Genomic DNA, 24,700 nt, shown 5'->3' with positions numbered 1-24,700 from the left:
GAGATCAGAAGCAATGGCGAAATCGAGTGCTGACGATGTTGAGCTTCGTCGAGCTTGCGAATCTGCAATCGAGGATCCAAAGCAGAAGATTCTCATTTCGATCCGTGTTGCCAAGACTCACGGCATTTTTGGAAAACCTTCCAAGCTTGGTCGTCAAATGGCTAAGCCTAGGGTTCTCGCTCTTTCCAGTTACTATTTTTCATCTCTATGTTTTTCTTCAACTTCTAATTTAACTCATGTTTATAGTTGCTGGTTTTGACTTTGGACTTTTTAGTATTGTGTGAAATTTGATGAGTGTTTGAGCTTTGAAGAAATATTAAGTGTTTCCTAATTTGGTGTAAACACGCTGGATTCTTGTAAGTTATAACAGCACTGGGAAGATTGGATTGCATAAACTAACATTTAGTTAACATATTTAACAATGGATGGAATTAATTAGAGAGGGATGGAATTAATTAGAGAGGAATGGAATAAAGTTACTATATCATTGTGAATAATAAGTTGGTTCCATGTCATATCTGTGAGGGGAGAAAAATAGTAGTGGATGGATTGTATCAAATTGTGGATACGATATTGCAGTTGCGCTGATCTCCCAACCGCACACCTCGAAATAATTGTGGTTTGCACCGTGATACTACATCGAGCCGTAATAGACCACATTGGATCACATTTGGGCAGCAACGTACTACACTAGGCTGCATTAAATTCAAAAACATATTTCTAATCACAAAAGATTTCACGCCGACATGACCACAATTAGAGTAAGTGTCATTGCAAATGCAATTTAAAACACATGTATTCCATTCATCAATCCAAACAATGGAACCTAACATCATTTTATTCCATCCCATCTATTTCCATCAATACAAACATAGACTTACGGTTTTGTGTTGCATAAGCTTAGCTTGTAACTTGCTAGGTGTGCATAAGTGGTGTTTATATAATGTATTTGATTTATTTTTAGGGTCTTTTCCAAATGCTAAGGAAGATTTTGAGTTCTGAACACACAAAAAAGCTAACAAAACAAATGGTTTTTTTGGCTGAACAAAAAAGGAATGTTAATGTATAAAAGAGTATTTGGATGCTATGTTGCCTTAGATTAGCTCATAAGGCAGGCATGATTGGTTTTGACATAATGTATGTCTGGTTTTAATTAATTTTTGGGGGAAATTGATCTTTATTTTTGTCACAATAATTTTCTTGTAGAATTTTGATCATAAACTGTTTTGAAAATAAGTTAATGATACAGTATGATTTTCTTTGCCGAACAAATATAATTCAATTGTACTAGCTGATGTCTTGTGAAGTTAACCTGCCCTTGGAAACCTAGTCATCTTTACTATTCTTATTGCATTGGTATGCTTGTGAGATATCTTGTTGGATCTTCAACTGTTTGGTTGTAAAATTGATTTTGTTAGGTAAAGTGAGTGCTTGTATGTGGTGTCTTCAACGTGTGTTACTCCTGTCATGATTTGTTAAATTCTGGATTTTTATTATTGTTGGTGACAACCTGCTGTCTCCTGCAGCAAAATCGAAAGGTCAGAGCACAACAGCTTTTCTTCGAGTTTTGAAGTATTCTACAGGGGGAGTTCTTGAGGTATTTGATGCTCATCCAACTTATCTTCAATGAAGTTAGCTTAGACCCCTGCTATATAGGTTAACTCCAAGAGTTGCAAAATATATTATGCAACATATTAATTCTCGTTCTTCAGTAGATAGCTATATCCTTTGCATACTATTAGGTGTAGGTTATTAGGTGTAAGCTAACATGCATTCTCATGCAAAGCCTGAAACCCTCAATGATTCAGAGAATAAAAAGCAATAAGAAATGGCTTTTATATGTATATTACAAAGTTCCCTTCTGTGCTACTTTTAATAATACCTACATGTTATTTTAGGAAGAATTTTATTAGTTCCCTTCCGTGCTACTTTTAATAATACCTACATGCTACTCTTATGCATCTCATTATTAGTTGAAGAATTTTATGTTTATTTCCTTCCTCATATAATACCTACATCTTATTTTAGGAAGATATCTAGGTATGTACAGTTGTACAGAAGAAACAGATAAACTGAAACTGGATTGTTGATATTTCAATGTTCATATAGTATTCCCTTTTAAATGGATTTATTTTTATTTAATTTTTTTAATATAGTCTTCTTTTTTCTTATTTGTGAATTTGAATTGGTTGGTGGTTCTATCATATTGCTATTGCGAATAAGATTTCCTGTACTTGCAGCCTGCAAAACTATACAAGCTGAAGCATCTCTCAAAAGTGGAAGTTATAACTAATGATCCCAGCGGATGTACGTTTACATTGGTAAAGTTCAAGATTGGAAGAGATCTCTATGTTCTAATTCTGAATAGATTGTTCTCAGTTTCTGCCACAGTAGCAATAAGAGAAGCAACCGTTCCATGTTTTGAAGTCCATTTCTTGATGTCTTCTTACTAGTTATTAGTTTCTTTATCTGACAAATGTATATCTTGTAGGGATTTGATAACCTTAGAAGTAAGAGTGTCGCTCCTCCTCAGTGGACAATGCGCAATATTGATGACAGGTTATATATCATTGAGAGAAATGTTAATCTGAAAATGAATAGTTTAGTGGTTGAGTTCTTTTTCAGAAGAGTAAAGTTTTTCTCATTATGTCTATCACTTTTCTTGTAGGAACCGTCTCCTTCTTTGCATCTTAAACATCTGCAAAGATGTGTTGGGTCGCTTGCCTAAGGTCGTTGGTATAGATGTTGTGGAGATGGCTCTTTGGGCTAAGGTGCATATGATGATGGTCTTCTGTTCTTAATTTTAATGCTTCTTTAACTTCAAGTAGCAGTCATTTTGTAATGAATATTTTATGAATTCCTTGCTTAATACATGGTTACTTGGTATTTATTAAGTCCATCATTTCAAGCTGATGATGTTAAACTCTAACTCTATTTTGGTAAGATTGAGTAAAGGAAGAGGAGTGGAGGGAAAGGGAAGGGAGATGATGTAGGGGGAGTTACCTCCCCTTCTTTTGGAGTTAAAGTTTAGCAGAGGGGATCTCCATATTTAATTTAAATAAGTTGTTTCTCCTTCTTGCCTTCCAATGCAAGAGGTACGAATTTAGGGGCTTGTGGGAGAGTTGACCCCAAGGCTTTTCTCATGAATAATCTCAGACAAGGTCAAAGTTTCCAACCCCTGCTCACCTGCCATCCAAACAACATAAGAGTCTATCTAAGTTTGCTTTACTTCCTGTCTGATTTTTTTTTATCACAATGATTAAGTGCAATTAATTATAGTAGATTTTTGTCTTTTCTATTTAGTTACTTTAAAAAATGTGTAATAGGAAAATAGACCCTCAGTTTCTACTCCAAGGAATGTGCAAGATGGTGGTCCTGTTGCATCTTCTGTGCCTGAGACCGAATTGAAAGTCAATGTCGAAAAGGAACTTGTCTCCCAAGCAGAGGAAGAGGACATGGAAGCCCTTTTAGGAACGTAGGTGCTCTTCTTCTCTGTCTTAAATGGTATTGAGGTTAAACATTTATGATGAGTAAGGATACAGTTGAAGTAATGGCCTTTGTTATGGTAAATTTCTGGCTTGAGTTCTTAACCAGAGGAATTATTTGGTCTTCCCTCATAAAACTTTATGATTATTGATACGTGGAATTCATAAATGAGGAGGCAGTATTGAACAATTTTGAAAATAATACCTTCGCATGCCTTCATCTAATATAATAAGCTTTTAGGATAGTTGGTCATTGAAGTTGTCTCAGAGCCTCTATGACTAAGTGGCATAGAGTTCAATCCTTCTAGACTTCATTCTTTTAAATAAAAGTTAAGTTTTTGCATTGTCCATGCTTCAAGCCCAACAGGGTCTTTGAATGTAAATCACTCATGTAATTTCACCTAATAGATTTTTGGTTATTGACTAACATAATGGTCATAACATACTTTGAATGAAAATGATTGTCACTTTGTCAGTCTAACACATGCATAAGTCAGTTTTATTAAACATATACTTTTGCATGCAAATATGCACTGCTGTTGAATTTTTGGAATGTGCAGTTATGTCATGGGTATTGGTGAAGCAGAGGCATTTTCAGAAAGGTTGAAGAGAGAGCTCCATGCTCTAGAAGCAGCAAATGTGCATGCCATTTTAGAAAGTGAACCTTTGATGGATGAGGTATTGCTATTCTTTGAGTAGCTGACCTTTCTTGGGCTGATATTGCCTTCTCATTTTCTGTATGTTTTTGTAAACTGGCCCCGTGATTCACATCTTTAATGGCAGCTTAATTTTCTGTTGGTGTGTGATTCGAATAGTTTTCTACCGGTGTGTAACTCAGAATGATAAACTGACCTAACTAAGCGTTTAGGTTATCTAAGCAATGAGTTTCAATTTTTTTAAACACCTTGGATTCTTCACTTTGATACGAGATCAATCGTCCCCAATTTTGTGCTTGCTTGAAGCTTCAAATTGTCCTAATCTTTTAAGCTGCAACAGTATCTTGTTTACTGTCACCTTGCACTTAGAGCTGCTGTGGTAACAATCAAGCCTTAGTCCCACCAGGTGGGGCCAACGACATAGATCAAAAGATACCATAATGCTTTATTGTAAATTATGTCTATTGAGAAAGCATTGATACCTAATTTTTTCTTAATATATTCGCTTATGGTTTTTCCTGGCCTCCCTTTACTTTTAGAAATTGGACTAACATTCATTTGACCTACTCTCTTTATTGGGACTTCTAATGGTGTCCTACACATGCCCGAACCATCTAAGGCATGATTCTACCATAATTTTTCACAATAGGAGCTACCCCAACTTTTCCCTAATGCATTCATTCATAATCCTATCTTGTCTAGTGTGCCCACTTATCCAATGCAACATTGTCATCTTTGCTACATTAAGTTTATTCTCTTGATATTTTTCCACCCAATATTCAGTCCCATATAATATTGCGGGTCTTAAAGTTATGCTGTAAAATTTCCCAAGCTTGAGTTCTTCAAAAAAATTCCCATATTTACCAGTGATCAAAAAATGCAAATCCATTGCACAAACCTTCATGCTTCTGATTATCATTTATAACTAATTCAATGTGTTTTTATTGAGTAGCTCACACTAATTTGTGCCCTGCAGGTGATGCAAGGGCTTGAATCAGCAACAATTTGTGTGGAAGACATGGATGAATGGTTAGGCATATTTAATGTGAAACTCCAGCACATGAGGGAGGATATTGAGTCAGTAAGGACTTGTCCCTTAAATGGGACTATAATCTTCCTAGACACAATTTACTTCGTGGTTGTAATTGCAGTGTTTGCTGGAATCATGGTTCATCTGTAAAGTTTTCTTTGTTCATTTGTCATGGCAAGCCAATTTATGCATTAGTGTAGCACATATTTTTAATTTTAATGGCATAACCTCTTTTTCCCCCTGCTATTTATAAAGCAAAGATGTAAATGATTTTGGCATTATTCCTTTTGTTTTCTCTATTATATTCATAGATCACATTTATTTGTATCTTGAAATAAACATCTGGAGTGGTTACCAAGAGCAGTGGCTAATAATGAAGTAAGATTTAATCAAAGCATGGAAACAAAACATCTCCCTCCTGATATTTGTGTTAGCTAGGGAACAATTACCCCTTTTTATGCTGCTTAACTTCCATTTTATCTGGAACTGAATACTTAGTATTTTGCTGAATCTTGGTTGGGTCTGCTTAATTTATGAAACCTTTGGTTAGCTTTAAAGGAGTAGAGTAAGAAGTGAAAAGTTTCATTTCAGCATGGATTTATGTTGTTATTAAGTGTGCTCCGGTAAGAGTGTTATCTCCACTTTTTCCAGGACATTATGTAGCATATATGGCATCTCTTTGCTGTTCATCTCATGGCCTCAATCGGGGGGTTTTGATCTAGTGAGGGATTGGAGGGCTTTATTGTAGTATTGAACTTGTTTTCTTTCCCCTTTTCTTTTTCTTGCATTTGTCATGGACTTGTGGAGTATTTTTTCCACCTCTTTATTGTTTTCTCTCTTATCTAAATTCCCTTTATTTCCTTTTTCTCAGCATTATAGATTTGGTTGTTACCTGTGAAAAAGCTGGGTGCTATGGAAGTTGCTATGTGCTTTATATGTGATTTTTCAGTTTTTTTGGGCTTGCTTCTCCAGATTATGTAGTTGATATAATTTTGGATCTAAGAGTTTTAAAAAAGTACTGAACCCTTTATTTTTTGTCCATACCTTTCTGATGTCCAGATAGAAACCCGCAATAACAAAGTGGTAATGCAATCAGTTAATAACAAGTCTCTCATCGACGATCTTGATAAGCTTCTTGAGCGATTGCATGTCCCTTCTGAGGTATGCCTTCAATAGGTGAATTGTATCCTGGTTTGAGCTCAACAAACTTGTACTTATTTTAATGATGTCTTGTTGTGTTTAGTACACAGCGTCTTTGACTGGAGGTACATTTGATGAAGCTCGAATGCTTCAAAACGTAGAAGCATGTGAGTGGTTGACTGGTGCCTTGCGCGGTATGGAAGCACCTAATCTAGACCCTGCATATGCAAACATGAGAGCTGTATGTTCCCTTCTTTAGTTTTCTCGTCAAAAATATCTGTTAAAACAAGTTGGTCATGCTTTAGCGATTAAGGACACAAAATTACATGTGGGATATGGAATGGCTGTTTTATTTGTCACAAAAGCATTAAGAGAAACTTTTCTAAGATGATAGGAATGATTATATTGATTAGTTTCTATCAACTTGATTGGTTCGAGAGAACCTGTATGAGGTACTATGAATTTGGGATCACAAGGCAAAGAGAGAGTACTCTGGCTTTTGTCAGTATGGCAAATATGCACAAGACTTGGAAGTTTTCTTTTTTGATGGTGGTTCCTGCTTCCTCCTACAGGTTAAAGAGAAGCGAGCAGAACTTAAAAAACTAAAATCTACCTTTGTCAGGAGAGCTTCTGAATTCTTGAGAAATTACTTTGCTAGTTTGGTAGACTTCATGATAAGTGATAAAAGTTACTTTTCTCAGGTATTTTGTGTAAATTTTTATACAACTGTTCCCCTTGTTTTAAGGTTTTGGTTGGAATTTTTTGGTATCACTTTGTCTGCTTGCTCTAAACAGCGGGGACAGTTGAAGAGGCCCGATCATGCTGACTTGCGGTACAAGTGCAGAACATATGCGCGTCTTCTGCAGCATTTAAAGGTTATGTATAGCCTACAATTTCATGTTCAAATTTTTGTTTTGCATACATATATTTGTTGTATGGTTTTCTTTGTTCTCTCCCTAAATTCTCTTCTTGTGCACTTGCAGAGTCTTGACAAGAATTGCTTGGGTCCATTGAGAAAAGCTTACTGCAGTTCTCTAAACTTGCTTCTTCGTAGAGAGGTCAGTGATACAGCTGTCACGGACTATTGCTTTTATTTGTTTCTTACTTGTCTGGAATTAAACTCTTAGCCATGACTTGCTCTTTTATCTTAGTATGAACTGAGAAGTAACCATTCATCATGTAAAAAACTATTAATTGATGTGATTACCTGTAGTCAAGAGCAAGATGATTTTGAATTTTCCTGAGAGAATAATTTCCCTATTTTTGAAATCTTCCTTATCGACCATCTTCTGATTTAAAAATATAAAATTGTAACTCATTTCAAGTTATGAAAGTTGCCAAAGTTGTGGTAGTTGGAATGTTTCATGTTGTAACATTAATAGTTTTAAGGTTTGTCTCACCAGGCAGAAGTCTAGATGGGCTGTTTGTGGATGCAATCATGAGAGGATTAAGTTGTGATTCTCTTTTAGCTAGAGTGTTGTCTAGTTGCCATTTTCTTTAAGCCTCTGCATGCATATAATCTTTTAACCCCCTCAAGCCCACTTCCACCAGGCTTTGTTAAACTTTAGGATCGCATTCCTACCTTGTATGTGAGTATCGGAAGAAGCTGAAATTCCTGGATTATTTGCTTTGTGTCAAATAAGAGGCTTGTATTAACCAGGACTAAACAAGGGAAATTGAAGTTATAGTTGTGTATTTTTAGTTTTATCTGTCAAAAAATAATCTATTGTACTACAAAGAAAAATGTCAATTTTTTCCTCAATGACTATCTTTTAAAAGAGGTATGAGCAACGAACAAGATTTTACCTGTATCATTGTTTGACTAGTGGGGGCAGGAATGTAATTTTACATAACCTGTGTAGCTTTGCAGACACTTGAATAGAAGATCCTCTAACTTTAGTGTTCTGCTTTATAATCATTCCTCTGGTCTTCCTTAACTGGAGATGAGTAAGTTTTGAGTGCAATTTGGTCTTTCACAAGATGATTTTTCTATTTGTTCTTAATGCTTCAATAGGCATATGGAGTCTCTAAAGTTTCATCCTTTACAGGCCCGTGAGTTTGCAAATGAACTTCGTGCTAGTACTAAAGCATCTAGAAATCCAACTGTTTGGCTTGAAGGTTCCACAGGTTCTGGTCAGAATGCAAATGCTACTGACACTTCTACAGTCTCCGATGCTTATGCAAAGATGCTAACAATTTTTATCCCGCTTCTGGTGGATGAGGTGAAAGTTTGATATTCATTCATTTTGAAAATTAGTTCGTCTTTAATTTTTCAAATTTAAATTCATGGCTTACATTGCAGAGTTCTTTTTTTGCACACTTCATGTGTTTCGAAGTTCCTACAGTCATTCCTCCTGGAGGTGTTGCTAATGGTAATAAAACTGGATATGATGATGATGATATGGGAATTATGGAAATTGATGAAAATGATAGCAAATCTGGTACACACACCTGACTTTCTGCAACTTGCCTTCCTGTACTTTCAGTTATAGTGGGTTCCCTATGTTTCTATCATTTTTCAGGAATTTGACTTCAATTTTTGTAGGTAATACTTCTTCAGAGCTTGCAACTTTAAATGAATTGCTTCAGGAATTGCTTGGCGGAACTCATGTATGCATAAAACACGCTCTATAGTACTTTGGAGCTAATTTTTTGCTTCTGATATTTGTGGGATGAAGCAATTTGGATCCTCTCAAAGTTGCATGTTGAGCATGTTGGAGAGACATATAGTATTTATTTTTTTGTGATATGATTGAAGTTTATTGTTATGTGTGTCTTTCTCTCTCTGACATAACTGTCATGTTACACAAGATGATCCAAATCCAAGATAACATGTTGAAGCCCTATGTGGCTTAAGTGTCAATCCTTCCCCTTAGCAACTGCGAGAATACCATTTTCTTATGTATTTCTGGTTACTTGATTGCTTTCTAGAAGGAAAGCCATATCAAATAGTGAGATCTCTGCACTAACAGAATTTGATTTACATTAAAGTAGCAGGGCTAAGTAAAAGAATCTGACTCATAACAGAAACTAGCTACTAAACTGCACTACCTCTGTATACAAGTTAATGTTTAAATGGATGAAGCATAGAAAGATGCCAACATAAGGTCGGTTTGTTTATAAAGAGGGTGAGTCTGGTTGCAACAATAGAGTTGCTTGCCTTGTGGCCCGAAGGTCATGGGTTCAAATCCTAGAAAAATTCTCTTCGCTTATGAGGGTAAGACTGTGTGCATCTACCCTCCTTGAACCTCACTAGGTGGGAACCTCATGCACTCTACTGCCTTTTTTTATTTGATTTGTTTATAAGTGTACATATGCCCTCCTCAGCCCCACTAGGTGGGAACCTCGTCCATTGGGCTGCTCTTTTTATTTGATTTGTTTATAAGTCTATATCTACCCTCCCTAGTCTCCACTATGTGAGAGCCTCGTGCATTGAGACACCTTTTTATTTGATATGTTTTAAGCTTAGTATCAACTATTTGGTTTGATGTTCAGGACCGAACGAAATATTGTCTCTTATAATTTGCCAACTTTGAATGAGTTGCAGGCTGTGATTTAGTATATTATGTTCATAGTTTTTTACTACCACAAAATGCTTTGTATGATTCCAGGAGGACTTTTATGCTGTTGTGGATTGGGCGTACAAGATTGATCCTTTACGCTGCATATCAATGCACGGAATAACAGAACGCTATCTCTCTGGTCAGAAAGCTGACACAGCAGGATTTGTACGCCTTTTGCTTGGTGACCTAGAGTCTAGGATATCTAAGCAGTTCAGCCGTGTAGGTGTATTGCATTATAAAGAATACCAATTTACCATATGCATTTGTAAGATTGAGATGCTAATCCAATTCATTGATTTGAAAATCTTTTTACAGTTTGTTGATGAAACTTGCCTTCAATTTGAAAGAAATGAGCGCATTGTTCGCCAAACGGCTGTCTTACCCTACATCCCCAGGTGATGTGGATTCTTGTTGTTTACCTTTTCCCCCTCTCGCAGAAGTAGTGAGTTATCTTCAATAATGACAGTGAAGTTGTATGCCACTGGATGTTATTGAATTTGAACTAGTAAGTGACGCGCCATACTTATATGCAGACCTTAATAACCCATATCTCATATAGTTGGTCTTAAATAAGTTGTTTCAACAGTTTAAGTTGTCATTATTGTATACATATGCATGAACAAAAGAGTAATAGGCTGACGACACCGGTGTAAAAGTTGACGAACTTGAGAACAACTATTTAAAAATAATTTTGAATAACCTGATGAGTGAATTACAGCTAATTGTCTTTTTTATATCACACTCCGAATTTCATAATATTTAAACTTCAAGTATGTTATCAAGTTGCGTCAATGTTTTCAGTTGCTTGAAATTCATAGTATTTAGAATTTAAATAGAAGCTGATGGAGTAGAAAGTAGAGGCCTGTTTATAGTTGCTGCTATTTAATTTTTAATTTGGTTTTTTTTCCTATTAACTTTGTATTTTGGGTTTTTCTCAACTTCTAGTCTTTCTTCATGGTTGATGTTAAAATGCATTTTTTCATAGATTTGCAACCCTTGCAACTCAGATGGAGCAGTACATTCAGGGACAGTCTAGGGATTTGGTGGACCAAGCATACACTAAATTGGTAAGTGACTCCTTTAAAACACTGTCTAGTTTATGATTCTTATACAATTTTGCTGAGAAATTTCTAGTTAAGGACTCAAGCACTTACTTTTCAAAGATGATGAGATTAAAATAAGCAGAAGGGTTTAGACTATAGGTTTTAACTTTTAACTGTCTGGTACTTGGGTCAAAAGGGCTTTGTCTCCATATATCAGTGTAATGTTTTACATAAATTTGAAAAATCCACTCTCATTCTATAGTGTGAGGCAACTAGATATAATTCAGTCATATCATTTAAGGTGTAATCTTTTTATTGAAGATACAGTGGTGCATGTATCTATGCCATCTTGGCAGAAAGATTATTAGTAGAGTTCTTACCAACCTTTCTGTAAAATGAAGTGTTTGTTTAAGCAATAAACCTTGTTCGTCTTTCAATCATGTGGTGGTTTTAAGGTTCTTCATTACTTTTGCCTGCGTCTGCCTAATCCCTGGCTTGACAAACTAATACTTTCTTGCTGTATTCATTATTTTCTAAATATGATAAATCCTTGGTGAATGAAGTATTAATAGTTTTAAATCTTCTGCTCTATGTTGATAGTTACTATGACTGATATCAATTCTTTACTGATTACCTTTTCTTTACACTCAGTATTGGTGGACAGATGTCCTTAATATGTATTTTTTCCTTAACCATTTTTGGTGTTATATTATTTGTTGTGTGAATGTTGCTTGACAGGTTGACATAATGTTTGCGTCTTTGGAAAAAGTTGCTCAAACAGATCCGAAGTATGCAGATATTTTTCTACTAGAAAACTATGCTGCCTTTCAGAACAGGCAAGTTTTTTCCTTCACCCGTCAAGGGAAATCTTTTTAAATTCTTCAGGGTCTGTTTGCGAGTTGGTTTTAGGAAGGTAATGGAGAGAAGGGAAAGGTTATGAAATATACTTATGAGATGACTTTGAGGCCTTACTTTTCCCTCCCTTCGCCTCCAATCTAACTCGGAAAAAAAAGAAAAGCCCAATGTTTATGAAATTCTTTTTGAAAAGAATGACACCTTCCATTTTTCACTTGTTATTGGTTCATTTTACTCAGTTTGTATGACCTCGCCAATATTGTGTCCACTTTGGTCAAGTTTTATCATGAAGCTAGTGAAGCCTATGAACAAGCTTGTACACGGCATATTAGCATGATTATCTACAATGTGAGTACTTGGTTTTATATTTTCTATCTGTCCTCAACCACACTTGAATTGATACCCATTAAGACCCAACTCATTATACCATTTTTCCCTTGGAAAGCAATTTGAACGTCTCTTCCAGTTTGCTAAAAAGATTGAGGACTTGATGCTCACTGTTGCACCTGAAGAGGTTAGTGTATATAATTCTGTCTGGTAGCTTCCTGCTATACATAATCTCAACATATCTGGAATTCTTTTATTGCTAGGTTTCTTGGTTAATCCATATTTGTGGGTAAGTACAGGTGGGTAGAACTAATTGTGGTTGTCAACATTATGGTGCATATGGATAAGTGTTTGTTAAGAAGTAGCTGATCGTGGCATCTAAAAAAAAGCAGAAAGAATAATTACTTTTAGATTCTACTTATTTTGAGAATCTTATATTCTTACCCAAACAGTTGAAGGTATTTGAGAAGGGATATTTTTCATTAAAAAAGTACTTACATCGATCAACTGCGACAGTCCCCTTTTGGGCGTCATGGGTATAATTATGGAAAAGTAAAGGTGTAGTAGATTCACAGACTAATGTTTGGTGATTCCCAGATTGAATAGCAATCAAAAGAAGGCTACACTATCAAAGTAACCCTACTTGTCTCGTGCTTATTTCCAGTCTTAACAACACATTTTTAACAAGGGTTTTGGTGTACAACACTGACATGTATAGGCTTACATAAGTTTACATGCTTTAAACAACCAAAAAGATATAAAAACAAAATAGTTAGACTTTACATTAAAATTCTGAACATTTGACTTTCAGCTTCCACAAAATTCTATAATGTATTGCATCGGTTTCAGATTCCTGGCCACCCTGGACTGTCAAAAATGGATCTACGGAAGATGTTAAAATCCAGTTTATCTGGGGTAAGGTTGATTCTTATATTCTTTAAAGAACCTTCTCGGTGGTGTATATGCTTACCTTGTGAATCATATCTTTGGTCTCCGACTTAGGTTGACAAGTCCATTGCTGCAATGCATAAGAAACTACAGAAGAATTTGACTTCGGAGGATTTGTTACCTTCCTTATGGGACAAATGCCAGGTATGCTATACTTTATCTCAATATGCATGTCATGAATATTAGTCAGATTTCGAAACCAAAGAACGTCCCTTTTATATAGAATTTTTATTTTCAAAATATTTCAATTGGGTCGCGCAAGAAATAGGTGGTCAATTCTGCAGCTTGGTGTTCAATTTCTTTGGAATTTGAATCTCGTCAATCCAAGTAGAGAGATATTTTCTTTGGCCGTAAGTAAGAAAGAACCAAAACTTCAATGAACATCCCCAAGGCCAAATTGGAAGTATTTTATGAGTGCTTTGCAAGTTTCACCTAGCACATGCTGCAATTTTGCAAACATTGAGATGTAAAAGGCAATTAAGTTGGAGTTTTGATAGTCATTGATTTTATTTCTCACAATCATCCAATAGGGCCTGACTAGGATGGTAACTACTTGAGAGGGCAAACTCTAATAATATAGGAACACCCGAAGTCCAAAAAAATAACTTTACGCTATCGTAAGTCAAAATGCAACTCATTGAAATCTGGCCAAAAAAGGGCAACCCAGTGGTGTGTTTCAAAAAAAACTTTTATTCTGCCGTAGGTCAAAATTCAACTCATTGAAATTTGGATAAAAACAGGCAACCCAATATACGAATCTCCCACCTAATATAGTCTGTGAAGGGTGTATGTACATTATTTTACCCACAAACGAAGATCCTATTTTCAGAATTTGAAACAATGACATTGCTCATTTATGTCACAAGGCAAGTAGCCTTGCCATTTTCCCTGGTTCATCCTCTATAAGAGTTGAATATTTTTTTGGTATGAATTCTTATTACTTTTATAATTTTTTTGCAACACTCTTCAGACTTTAGTTAGTAAGAATAAAGTATCTACTCATACTAGGAGATAAAATATCTCCTTCGGTCACTAAAACCATGACACTATTTTTTTCAGTTTTTAGAAATATATTTATGTGGAATATGATTAAATAGTTTACATATCATAATTTTAATGGTCAGAGGAGATAATTTATATCCTGATGTGAAAGATATTTTATTCTCATATAATGATATCTGCAATGGTTCTATACTACTGTTAGGACAAAGACGAATACAACTTTTTTAAGCATTCTCTTGTAATTGAATAAAAACATCGTGTTGTCTGGTATTTGTGTAGCACTAACGGTTGTTTGATACGTGTGTTTTTCTTGAATAATGTTGGGTATACTCAATTGAATTAATTTGATGTCTCACATTGGATATGAGGGTTGAATGAAATAGTTTACAAGTGGAAAAGATTTATGTAACTATTGTTAAAAAAAATTAGTTCAAAATATGATGTTGTAACTCTTCACTCTTCCCATATTCCATTACAATGAAAGTTCATGGTGGTTAGAGGCTTCTCATTTGGGGTCCCACAAATAGTTATATAATTATACCAAATGGTTTAGATTAAGATATGGTCTAAAGAGTATAGCTTTTTTTGTAAAAACTATTGCTGATGGCTGCACAATCATTCAATTCTACATAGTGTTTGTAAAACTAAGTAGAATATACATGCAAGTAAAGTATTTTTGATTGTTTCCTCAAAATTATTGCAGAAGGAGTTTGTTGATCAGTACGGAAGTTTTGCTCAACTTGTGGCCAAGGTTTACCCTACTGAGAATATCCCTTCTGTAGCTGAGATGAGAGACCTTTTGGCTTCCATGTAAATGTTTGTGTTTTGTTTTTTTGGTGTGCAAAAAGTCATGCTAAATGTTTGTGCATATATATTTATTTTTTCCCATCTTATTCGATGTAAAATCTTTCATTTCTTCCATTGTATGTAATTTATTTATTATTCAATGAAGTATATCCTTTTATAATACTTTTTTATCATTTCAAAATAGCATTTTCAAGCCCAACCTCCTTGCCATATTTAAGCCTTATCTCCTCCAACCATTAAAAATGAAACATGTCATGATTTCACTGGCAGGAGGAGATAACTTATCTCCTTATACCAGGAGATACTTCATTTCCTTATCATTATATTATTTAACATTCATATTTAATTATCATTGACTCTTAAATCTCTTAAATATAAGTATAGTAGATAAATACTACACTCTTTTTATTATTATCTTAGTTTTGCAACAACTCTTCTATATACAAGTAATAAACTTTAAGTACAACTAGCATCATATATATATAGCATAACTCGAATGAAGTAGTTTCATACGTTTACATTTATCCACTTGCCTTTCTACTCAAAGAACATTGCCAAGGTCACAAAGATGTAGCATCAAGTAGTCACATTCTATTGTAAAATGCACATTAGAATTGTATTTATACTGATAGTCATAGTTTATCATAGCATTGTACAAATATAAAAGTATAAGTAACTTTTTTGTGAGGACAATGAAGGTGAATAAAGGATGGGTATGTCTAATTTTGAAAAGCTTGTGTGAATAATGAAACTAATATATGAGTGGTATGTGTAATTTTTAAAATTAACTCTGCAGAAACGAACTTATTTTTGGACAATCACAAACACATTGTATAACTAGTTCAATTACAAATTGAGATAACAAAAATTTGCTCTTTGCAGAATTACAACAACATGACCATGTAATGTAAAAACAGAGAGCTCAGAAGCACATATTTTCATCTAAGGGATGATAGTGATTGACCAACAGTCACAGAAATGCTTATTATCATCATAGCTCTAAATCAGTTGCACCAGCCGGGAATCGAACCCGGGTCTGTACCGTGGCAGGGTACTATTCTACCACTAGACCACTGGTGCTTGATGTTTAACTTGTTACAATTTACTATTTGGTATCAGAACTTAATATGTAAAAATGACACTAAACATTTGACTCCAAAAGACTATTTAAAAGAGCAAATTGTTTCATACTTTACTATTATATATAGGATATTCCTTAACTCCTTCCCGTTAGCACCTCATAAAATTTCAAACTTGTTATCACCATTCTCTATCTTTGTTTTTCATACAATTTTATTCCCCAATGGATGAAGGAAATCATTATTTAGATCATTAGTCCAAATTCGACACCTTGTTACACAAACAATACAATATCCATTCTATGCTCTTTCTTTATTATTTCTTAAAAATTTCCAATAAGGTAGTTTTGTTAAAATTATTTCAAAAGATTGTGATGTTTTTATTTAATGTGTGTCCTACTCCAATTAGTATTATTTGTTGTGAAACACTGGGTACTACAGGAAAGTCAATGAAATGATACATTGGAAGAATCTTTTGAGTCTTCCAATATCAATACGTTGATTGTTCCGCTCCTGTATCTTCCAAAAGGAAAAAAGATCTCTGAGAGCTCTTTCCTGGATTCGAAAGAGAGTATTCGGGTTCTCCAAATAACTAAAAAGTGTATCATACCTGAATGAATTTTCTGGATAAAACTGCACCAGTAGCATTCATAATTTGGAGGAAAAATATAAATATTGTTGAGGTTTTGTAATAAAAAAACTAAGGAATCATATAATTTCATTTGCAAAATAGAATTATGAATTCAAATTCAAATAAGTTATCATTCTAATGAGTTCGAATATAGTAAAGTAATTTTAGTTAGAAGGTGGAACGTTTTTATATTTATATTATTATTTTTTTATGATATCTCCTTTAATTGTTAATAATATTAATAATAATATTGCTTGTGAATTAAATCACATGAGAGTATAAAAAGAGAGAAGTATTATTTTTTTATAAAAAGAGAGAGCTCATAAACGAATACCATATAATGGTGATAGATCCATCTATCACAGTTGATGGACCAGCCGGGAATTGAACCCGGGTCTGTATCGTACTAGACCATTGGTGCTTTGATGTTGACTGGTTTATGGTTTATTATATTCATATATTCGATCAGAATTTATTTTAAGATAATAATACTATAGTGAATATAATATTCATTAAATTTCAGAGCATAGATTTTATTTGGTGTGAGAACTTAATATAGAAAAATAATATTGGACAATTATTAAATTGTTTTACATTGTTTTATTATATACTACATAATTCTAGTAGGACTTGGCTTAACTCCTTCCCACAAGTAATTGGTGAAATTGCAAATCAAGATTAAAAGATACAATACATTAATGTTGATTTTAGCCTCTCAAAATTTTCTTTGTATTTTAGTTTTTACTTTACTTGGTTATTTTGGTTTTAATCTCTATTATCCATAGTATTGGAATGTGATGAGAATGAGAAATTTATAAATTTGGTGTTACATGTTAGTATATCTATCTAGTACTAGAAATGACCTACATTTATCCATGATATATCAATGCAACAATAGGTCATACACCAATTGATATGGCATAAGACATATGTGAGTCTTAATCACGTTATTACTAAAAGATAAGTGAATTCTTTTAGAATATACAATGATCAAAATCCAAAAAAGGGAAGTAGATAGACTAAAACCAATATTTCACTTGTCTAATCATCATCACCTTGAACCCAAACATCGTCATTTTATAAGATGTCAAATCCTCTTCAACATAACCAAAGTTGAAGAGAGAGACATGTTCACCAAAACCTTCATGCCTTCCACCAAACTAATTGGTGGCTATAGAGTCTTCTCTTACCTCGACCCCTTAAACCCAAACATGACATCCTTAAATGCATTGTTTTCCTTCGATTGAAACTATGTCGCGACAATTTAATCCCTGAGTTTTGATATGGTTAAGTTAAACTTTTTCAGACACTAGAGAGTAAAATTATCTCTAAAGGGAAAGCAAGTTTTAGTTATGCTAATGAGCAAACGATGTTTAACTTTGTAGTTCGATGACTTGGTTCAAATCCTATAGACAACACTTTTTAGGATGCAATGGTCCTAAAATAGTTCAAAAATGGGTTCTATTTTCTTAGTCCCATACTCCCATTTTGAAACTTGGTCTTCTCAAGCTTCTAAAATACCTTGTTCCACACATTTTGTTATCCTCTGGATTTTGTTAGAAAATATTGTCGGAAGATTTTTTCAATAAGAAGAAGCTATGTAATTAGGTTCTGAATTATAATTACTCATGAGAGTACACATAATTGACTTACTCTAAGTTATGTGAGCAACTCAAATAGTTAATGTATCACACAAGTATTTGCTGCTTGATAAAACATGTTGCACTATTACTTTCCCACCTACTAGGTGACATCTAGTTTTGAGTATGTTGCAATTTTTGAAAGTAAAGTCTTAGCTTCCTTCCTAAATTAGATAAATTCAAGCTATTAGCCACAAACATTGGAGTTAACCTCACGTCAACTCTCCTTTATCCCAACCTCCATGATCCCAACCTCCATGCCACATTCAAGCCTTTATACATAGTAAATAAGCTAATGTTTTAGCTTTTAAAAATAATTTTGTAGTAATACCTGGCTGCTTATTTTTGGACAATGACAAATATATTGTATAACTAATTCAATTGTAAATTAAGATTAAGTATTTAAGGTAGAAAATGACTTGTGCAGGTAGCCCACTAGCCCCTAAAAACAGAGCTCAGAAGCATATATTTTCATCTAAGAGATGATAGTGATTGACCAACAAACACAGAAATGCTAATTAACATCATAGCTCTAAAATTAGATGCACCAGCCGAGGATCGAACCCAGGTCTGTTCCATGGCGGGGTACTATTCTACCACTAGACCATTGGTGCTTTGTCGAAAGCATTCAATAGGCTTGTAATATATAATCTATGCTATATGTAAAATACAACTTTTTTCCATATGATGAAAAATATAAATGGAAGTAAGATGAAGTTATATACACCAAAAATACCAAATCACTGATATAATTTTTAATAATATCACAATTCATTTTCATATTTTTTTATCACGAAAATTATAATATCATGTATACAAATTCAAAAATGTAATATAATTCTCAAAATAAAATATATAAAAATTAAATATTTAATACTAATATATATATATATATATATATACCAACTTCTCTATTGTCTTTATCTTTTTTTTATTTTTATATATATCACATTTACTACGTATGAGGAATAAGAGGGTTTAGGTATGGATTACGAGTTCCTTCTTAGTTATATTTCGAGACAAATTCATATCCATACAGTTTTATATGATTTTAGTTGGTCATGCTTTTTTATTCCTATTATTACATAGTTGGTCAGTATTTATTTTACATATACTTACATTCTAATTTTGAGATACATTCAACTTTATCTGTCAGAAATATGTGAGATGGTGTAATTTCTAGTGATCATTAAATTCCAAAGAGTTAACATAGTGTGGATAAATGTATATGTAATTCAAGAGTTATTAATCTGGCTTATATTAAAGTTGCATAATGGACCTTGGCATGAAAACCAGCATCATAGATTCATAGGATCACCCTAGCCATAGTTTGATACCGTGCAAAAACCAAAATAAATCATGAAATATCAAAATATTAATGCTTATAAATCTATAATAAGACAGTTAAGTAAGGTGATACATATGTTACTATATATAAGTTAATCACATATGAATTATGAAATGTAAAAGTCATTATCTTAAAATAAAGACAAAAATAAAAAAAGTTATTCAATTAGTATGGATAAAATAAATTAGGGCCCTCTTAGAAATGGACCCTGTGGCAAACACACTGCAGATGAATGTAGGCCAGCAGTGAAGAAAGACAGACCACTTCTTTTCTTCCAGATTTCCTTTCTTTTAATTTAGCAACCTACTTGTTTCTATTTTTTTGGTATTACCGTCTTTATGTGTAGGGAATTAATCATTTTTGGAATGCATATTTATTCCTTTTAATAAATGTTGTTCTAAGAAATTGAATTATTGATTTTATAGTCATTATGAGATCTAACAAAACTTTACTTATTTTCAAATTGAAATTATTTATGATATTTAACCGTTGAATATTGAAATGTAAGAATAAGAAATATTTATAATAATTTAATTAAAATTATTTATGATATTTAACCGTCAAATATTGAATTGTAGGAATAAGAAATATTTATAATAATTTAATTAAATATGAAAGAGGATCTGAATCTTTAAAAAAAAAATTGGTGTCAATGTCATTATATCAGCATAATCTCAACTCACTTGTTTCGTGCATCATTGTCGAGGGCACACATTTCAGTGTCTTGGGATACGTGCTACATATATATTATTTGCCCTACAATGTATGAGGGCTAAACCCTATATACATTGCATGTCGTAAGTCCAGGTTCCACTTGAGTTTTCAACATCAAAGGAAAGACAAAGATGTGAACATGTTCATTTCGGGAAAATTTATAGATGTTGTGTACTTGATCGAAAAATTACGGTTTTGGTGTACTTTTTAGAAAAATTACAAAACTAGTGTAACTTTATAGAAATCGGCAATGGATTTGCCGATTTCTGTATTTTTTCTCTCTCTCCTCCCCTAAAATCGGCACTGAGGAGGGAGTTTTATTACAATATAATTTTTTTTAAACTCCCCCTAAATCGTCAATGGGGGAGTTTTATACTTTTTATTTTTTTCTATCCCCTAAATCGGCAACCGCAGAGTTTTTGATTTTTTTTTAACTTGTGGGAGTTATATTATTAGTTTTAGAGTTATATTATGTGTGTTTTTCATTATTGTGTTATGTTATTAGGGTTAGGGTTGACAAAATTTATTATGTTGTGTGTTGTATATTATGTGTGTTTTTCATTATTGTGTTCTATTATTAGGGTTAGAGTTGACAAAATTTATTATGTTGTGTGTTGTTAGGATTTGTGTTTGAAAAATTAAACCATAAAACTAATAATATAACTCCCACAAGTTAAAAAAAAAATCAAAAACTCTGCGGTTGCCGATTTAGGGGATAGAAAAAAAATAAAAAAAATAAAAAGTATAAAACTCCCCATTGACGATTTAGGGGGTTTAAAAAAAATATATTGTAATAAAACTCCCTCTCCAGTGCCGATTTTGGGGAGGAGAGAGAAAAAAATACAAAAATCGGCAATTCCATTGCCGATTTTTATAAAGTTACACTAGTTTTGTAATTTTTCTAAAAGATGCACCAAAACCGTAATTTTCAGTCAAGGTGCACCACATCTGTAAATTTTCCGTTCATTTTGTCAGCTATATGTGGCAGAACCATGATTCTCCACGAATGGACATGCCACTAATAGAAATAGAACTGTTGATTATCCAACGGTTCCAATGTTTTATTACTGATTATTATACATTTATCTACTTTTGGTACAAGATTTTAATTATTTTAATTCCTATACTCCTACCCTAACATCCAAATTTATTTAGATATACTTTGGTTTTAAATTTCTACCCACAATAAGATTAAAAATCTTCACTATCTTTTATTATTATGGTTAGAGATATTAGGTTTTGCCTTAAACAGACTGAATATATATAATATAGGAATCTGAGTCTGACCGATTAGCATTTAAAAAAAAAATTAAAGCCTAAGTCTATCATGTTTAAAGTCTGATATGGTTTATTAGTCTGTTTAAAAGTCTATTATATTATATAATTTTGAAATAGATCTAATATTTACATTTAAATATATTAATATTCTTACTTTTAATTAGACTCTTCAAACCCTAAAAATTAAATTATATATTTTTTATATTTTTATATTAAAATTACATATATAATTATAATACCTATATTAAAATTGTATAATATGACATATTATATAATATAACTAGATAAGTTGACTTGTTCAGTTTAATAGACTTTTTTGATGATCTAAAGTCTAGTATGTTAAACTAAATAAGATTTTCAAAAAGTCTGAATATGATATTTTACGAAAAAAGTCTGGTCAGACCTATCCTAGTAATGGACTCCACGACTTGACCTATTTTCACCCTTAGTTATGAATACATCCCTTGTATTTTTAAAATAATTTTTCAAAATTGTCTACAATTTAAAATATGGATAGATTAATAATTACTTAATCATGTACCATGTTGTTCTTCTATACTCCAAATCTATTTTTCGTCATGCACGGGACACATGAAATGAAGCGTCCAAATACCTGCAATGCAATGTATAGAAATAAAGAAGACAAATCAAAATTTGTGATTTAGTTAGAAATAAAAGTACAGTGAAGATGCCACTAGTCTGTGGTGGTGATATCACACAATATCATCTAGTAACTATTCATCAAAGAGAATCCAAAATAAAGCTGTTTCTTCTTATTTTTTACTTTATTTTCTATCTATTTTAAGCCAACCACAATGTAGTGGGAAGAAAGTTTTATTTTACCATTGATTAAAAAGAAGTTTTCTTTTACCAATAGTGAGAATAAGTTTAAGCTTTAGAGTGAAGTCAATAATTTACTTGCCGAGCTAGCAATGCCATTCTCAATTTAACTACGTTCATTTGGATTCTTGTTTACCCAGCTATTTCTAATTAAGCTAAAAATTTGCTTCACGGGAAGCTTCATTGTCGTTTTTCTCTTCTCTAGAGGCTTGCTTTAAACCCTCCATTTTATGACGTTTTGAGCAAGATGTCAAACTATTTAATGCAGCTTCTTCCATAAGATTATTTCCACTCACTTTTTGGTGCTATATTTAATGGTCACCAGGATAGAAAAACAAAGGAGAAAAAATAATATGATATGATATGTTTATCTTTTAAATATAATATGATAACACTTTATATATGGAATGTTAATAAGTACTAAGTACTTTGATGCATTGTATAAGGAAAGAATTTATAATTTTACCTCGCAAATATATATATGTTTAACATATCCAGAATTAATGTTAGATTTTTTGTATGTTAACTTACTTTTGTGTATTCCTTAAAGAATATCATTAGAACTTGATAGCAAAATGAGCAGTAAATGGTGCATGTCTAGCATCTAAATTATTCCTATTAAGATAATAGAAAGAGGAAAAATCTAGTGCAACAAACGATCCCAAGATTCCTCCATGTGAGGTTCTCAATGCAAGGAAAGTTACGGTGGTAAATTGTCTCAGGTTTGTTGGGTCGGTTTCTATCTTTATTAACCAAAAAAGGATAAAAGAAACATAAGTGGATTTTTTTCCTCTTCATATCATTGCAATGATTGTTCATCTATAATGGAAAAAGGAACTACTAAATAAGGATATTGGATGAATAATGTATTTTCTGTCATATGTTTCACCACACCTCACCCCTATTTAAGGTTCTTAATTCATTGAGAGAAAAAAGTGTATATAATTCATCATTCATTTTTAATTATCGTTGACTCTTAAACAAAAGTAATTTAAACTGGGGTATAAAAATTCGTTTAGGTTCGGTTTTTGGTGTATTTTAATGACCGAACTTGGGTTCCGCTCAATTAATCGCAAATTTAACTATAAGAACTGTACTGAACCAAACCGAACCGCTCTTGAATGGTTCGGTTCCACGACTTTTACAATTACTTTTTAATAAAAAATCTTGCATCAATTGAAAATTCAAAATGTATTACAAGAGATATTGTTTACCCATACAAAGATAAACATTATTACTATTATTATCAAAAATTACGAATCATTATAAATGTGTAAAAAAATTGAAAATCACAATTTTTTGTTAGTAACATATATAACAATTATGTAATTGATGGAGAAAAAAATCGAATTATCACATATAATACTACAGTCCACAGTCAGTTATATATATATATATATATATTAGTAATATATATAACAATACAGTCCATGATTAGTAACATATATATCAATTAATAAAATATATAATAGTTACATTTATAAACTTACATTTCACAATTAGTAACACAGTAACAATACATGTATAACAATATATGATATATGCTAGTTTCAAACATACTATCACAAAAGTTGGAAAAATATGTTCCAAATCATCAAAACACTAGAAAACAATTTAGTAACTAATAACATATATAATACTAACTTAATAACAATTTAGTAACATGTATAACACTACAATTCACACAAAAAAATTATAATTTAAGCTAGAAAATTGGTTGAAGAATTTAAACAATAATAAAACATCATTCTCTAATCCATAGTATTTATTTCTTTAATATGCGGTTTGGTTCGGTTCCAACGGTTCCTAAATTTCTAAAATCATAAATCGAACCAAACATAAACGGTTTCTTAAAAAGTAACCGAACCGAACCGCGAAACCAAACTGAACCATATTTTGCAGTTTGGTTCAGTTCGATTCTATCTGTTTCGCGGTTTAAACTGAAACCGCTTACACTCCTAATTTAAATGGAGGATGTTGATGCATTGACTTTATATAAATCTTTATATTATTAATGCATTGTTGGGAACAAGCGAACAATCAAATAGTAAAGAGTATAGAGACAAGAGAATAACACAAGAGATTTGGTAACGAGGTTCAGCCAATTGTGCTTACGTTCCCGGGAGCGTTGAGCGGCTACCACTATATATTATTAGAGAATACAGATTAGTGTTTTACTATTCTTCTACTTGTTACAATAGGTTTACATAACATCAATATATAGCCCTCTACCCCAACCCTTTTACATAAGCCCAAATCATAACTTGTATTGCTGTTATCTAGAGATATGAGTCATTGCACAACAATCTCCACC

General features: G+C 32.7%; 1 protein-coding gene and 1 non-coding gene across 3 annotated transcripts; one reads left to right on the top strand and one right to left on the bottom strand.

Moving 5' to 3' along the window:
- Window positions 1–3: 3 nt before the first annotated feature.
- LOC109338051 (exocyst complex component SEC3A-like) lies at window positions 4–14,951 on the top strand. 2 transcript variants are annotated; one of them, XM_019575185.1, is made up of 25 exons: window positions 4–188; window positions 1,527–1,597; window positions 2,241–2,321; window positions 2,492–2,559; window positions 2,669–2,771; window positions 3,327–3,475; window positions 4,046–4,163; window positions 5,118–5,222; window positions 6,231–6,332; window positions 6,415–6,552; window positions 6,884–7,012; window positions 7,106–7,186; window positions 7,295–7,369; window positions 8,360–8,533; window positions 8,614–8,752; window positions 8,857–8,921; window positions 9,923–10,093; window positions 10,190–10,269; window positions 10,860–10,941; window positions 11,656–11,753; window positions 12,012–12,120; window positions 12,218–12,286; window positions 12,949–13,014; window positions 13,102–13,191; window positions 14,753–14,951. In XM_019575185.1, exons 1-25 carry the CDS (start codon window positions 14–16, stop codon window positions 14,861–14,863), a joined length of 2,649 nt encoding a protein of 882 aa, XP_019430730.1. In that variant the 5' UTR covers window positions 4–13; the 3' UTR covers window positions 14,864–14,951. The 2 variants fall into 2 exon arrangements, with proteins under 2 accessions (XP_019430730.1, XP_019430732.1); XM_019575187.1 differs by having other exon boundaries at window positions 63–172; window positions 2,241–2,307.
- A 914-nt stretch (window positions 14,952–15,865) lies between these two features.
- Window positions 15,866–15,936, bottom strand: TRNAG-GCC. Its single transcript has one exon. It is a non-coding gene; the product is annotated as a tRNA-Gly (tRNA).
- Window positions 15,937–24,700: the final 8,764 nt, after the last annotated feature.

This window comes from Lupinus angustifolius, unplaced genomic scaffold (assembly GCF_001865875.1).
Source record: "Lupinus angustifolius cultivar Tanjil unplaced genomic scaffold, LupAngTanjil_v1.0 Scaffold_17_20, whole genome shotgun sequence".
NCBI lineage: Eukaryota > Viridiplantae > Streptophyta > Magnoliopsida > Fabales > Fabaceae > Lupinus > Lupinus angustifolius.
Note: the sequence above shows the minus strand (reverse complement) of the source record. Positions and strands in the feature narration are given on the sequence as shown.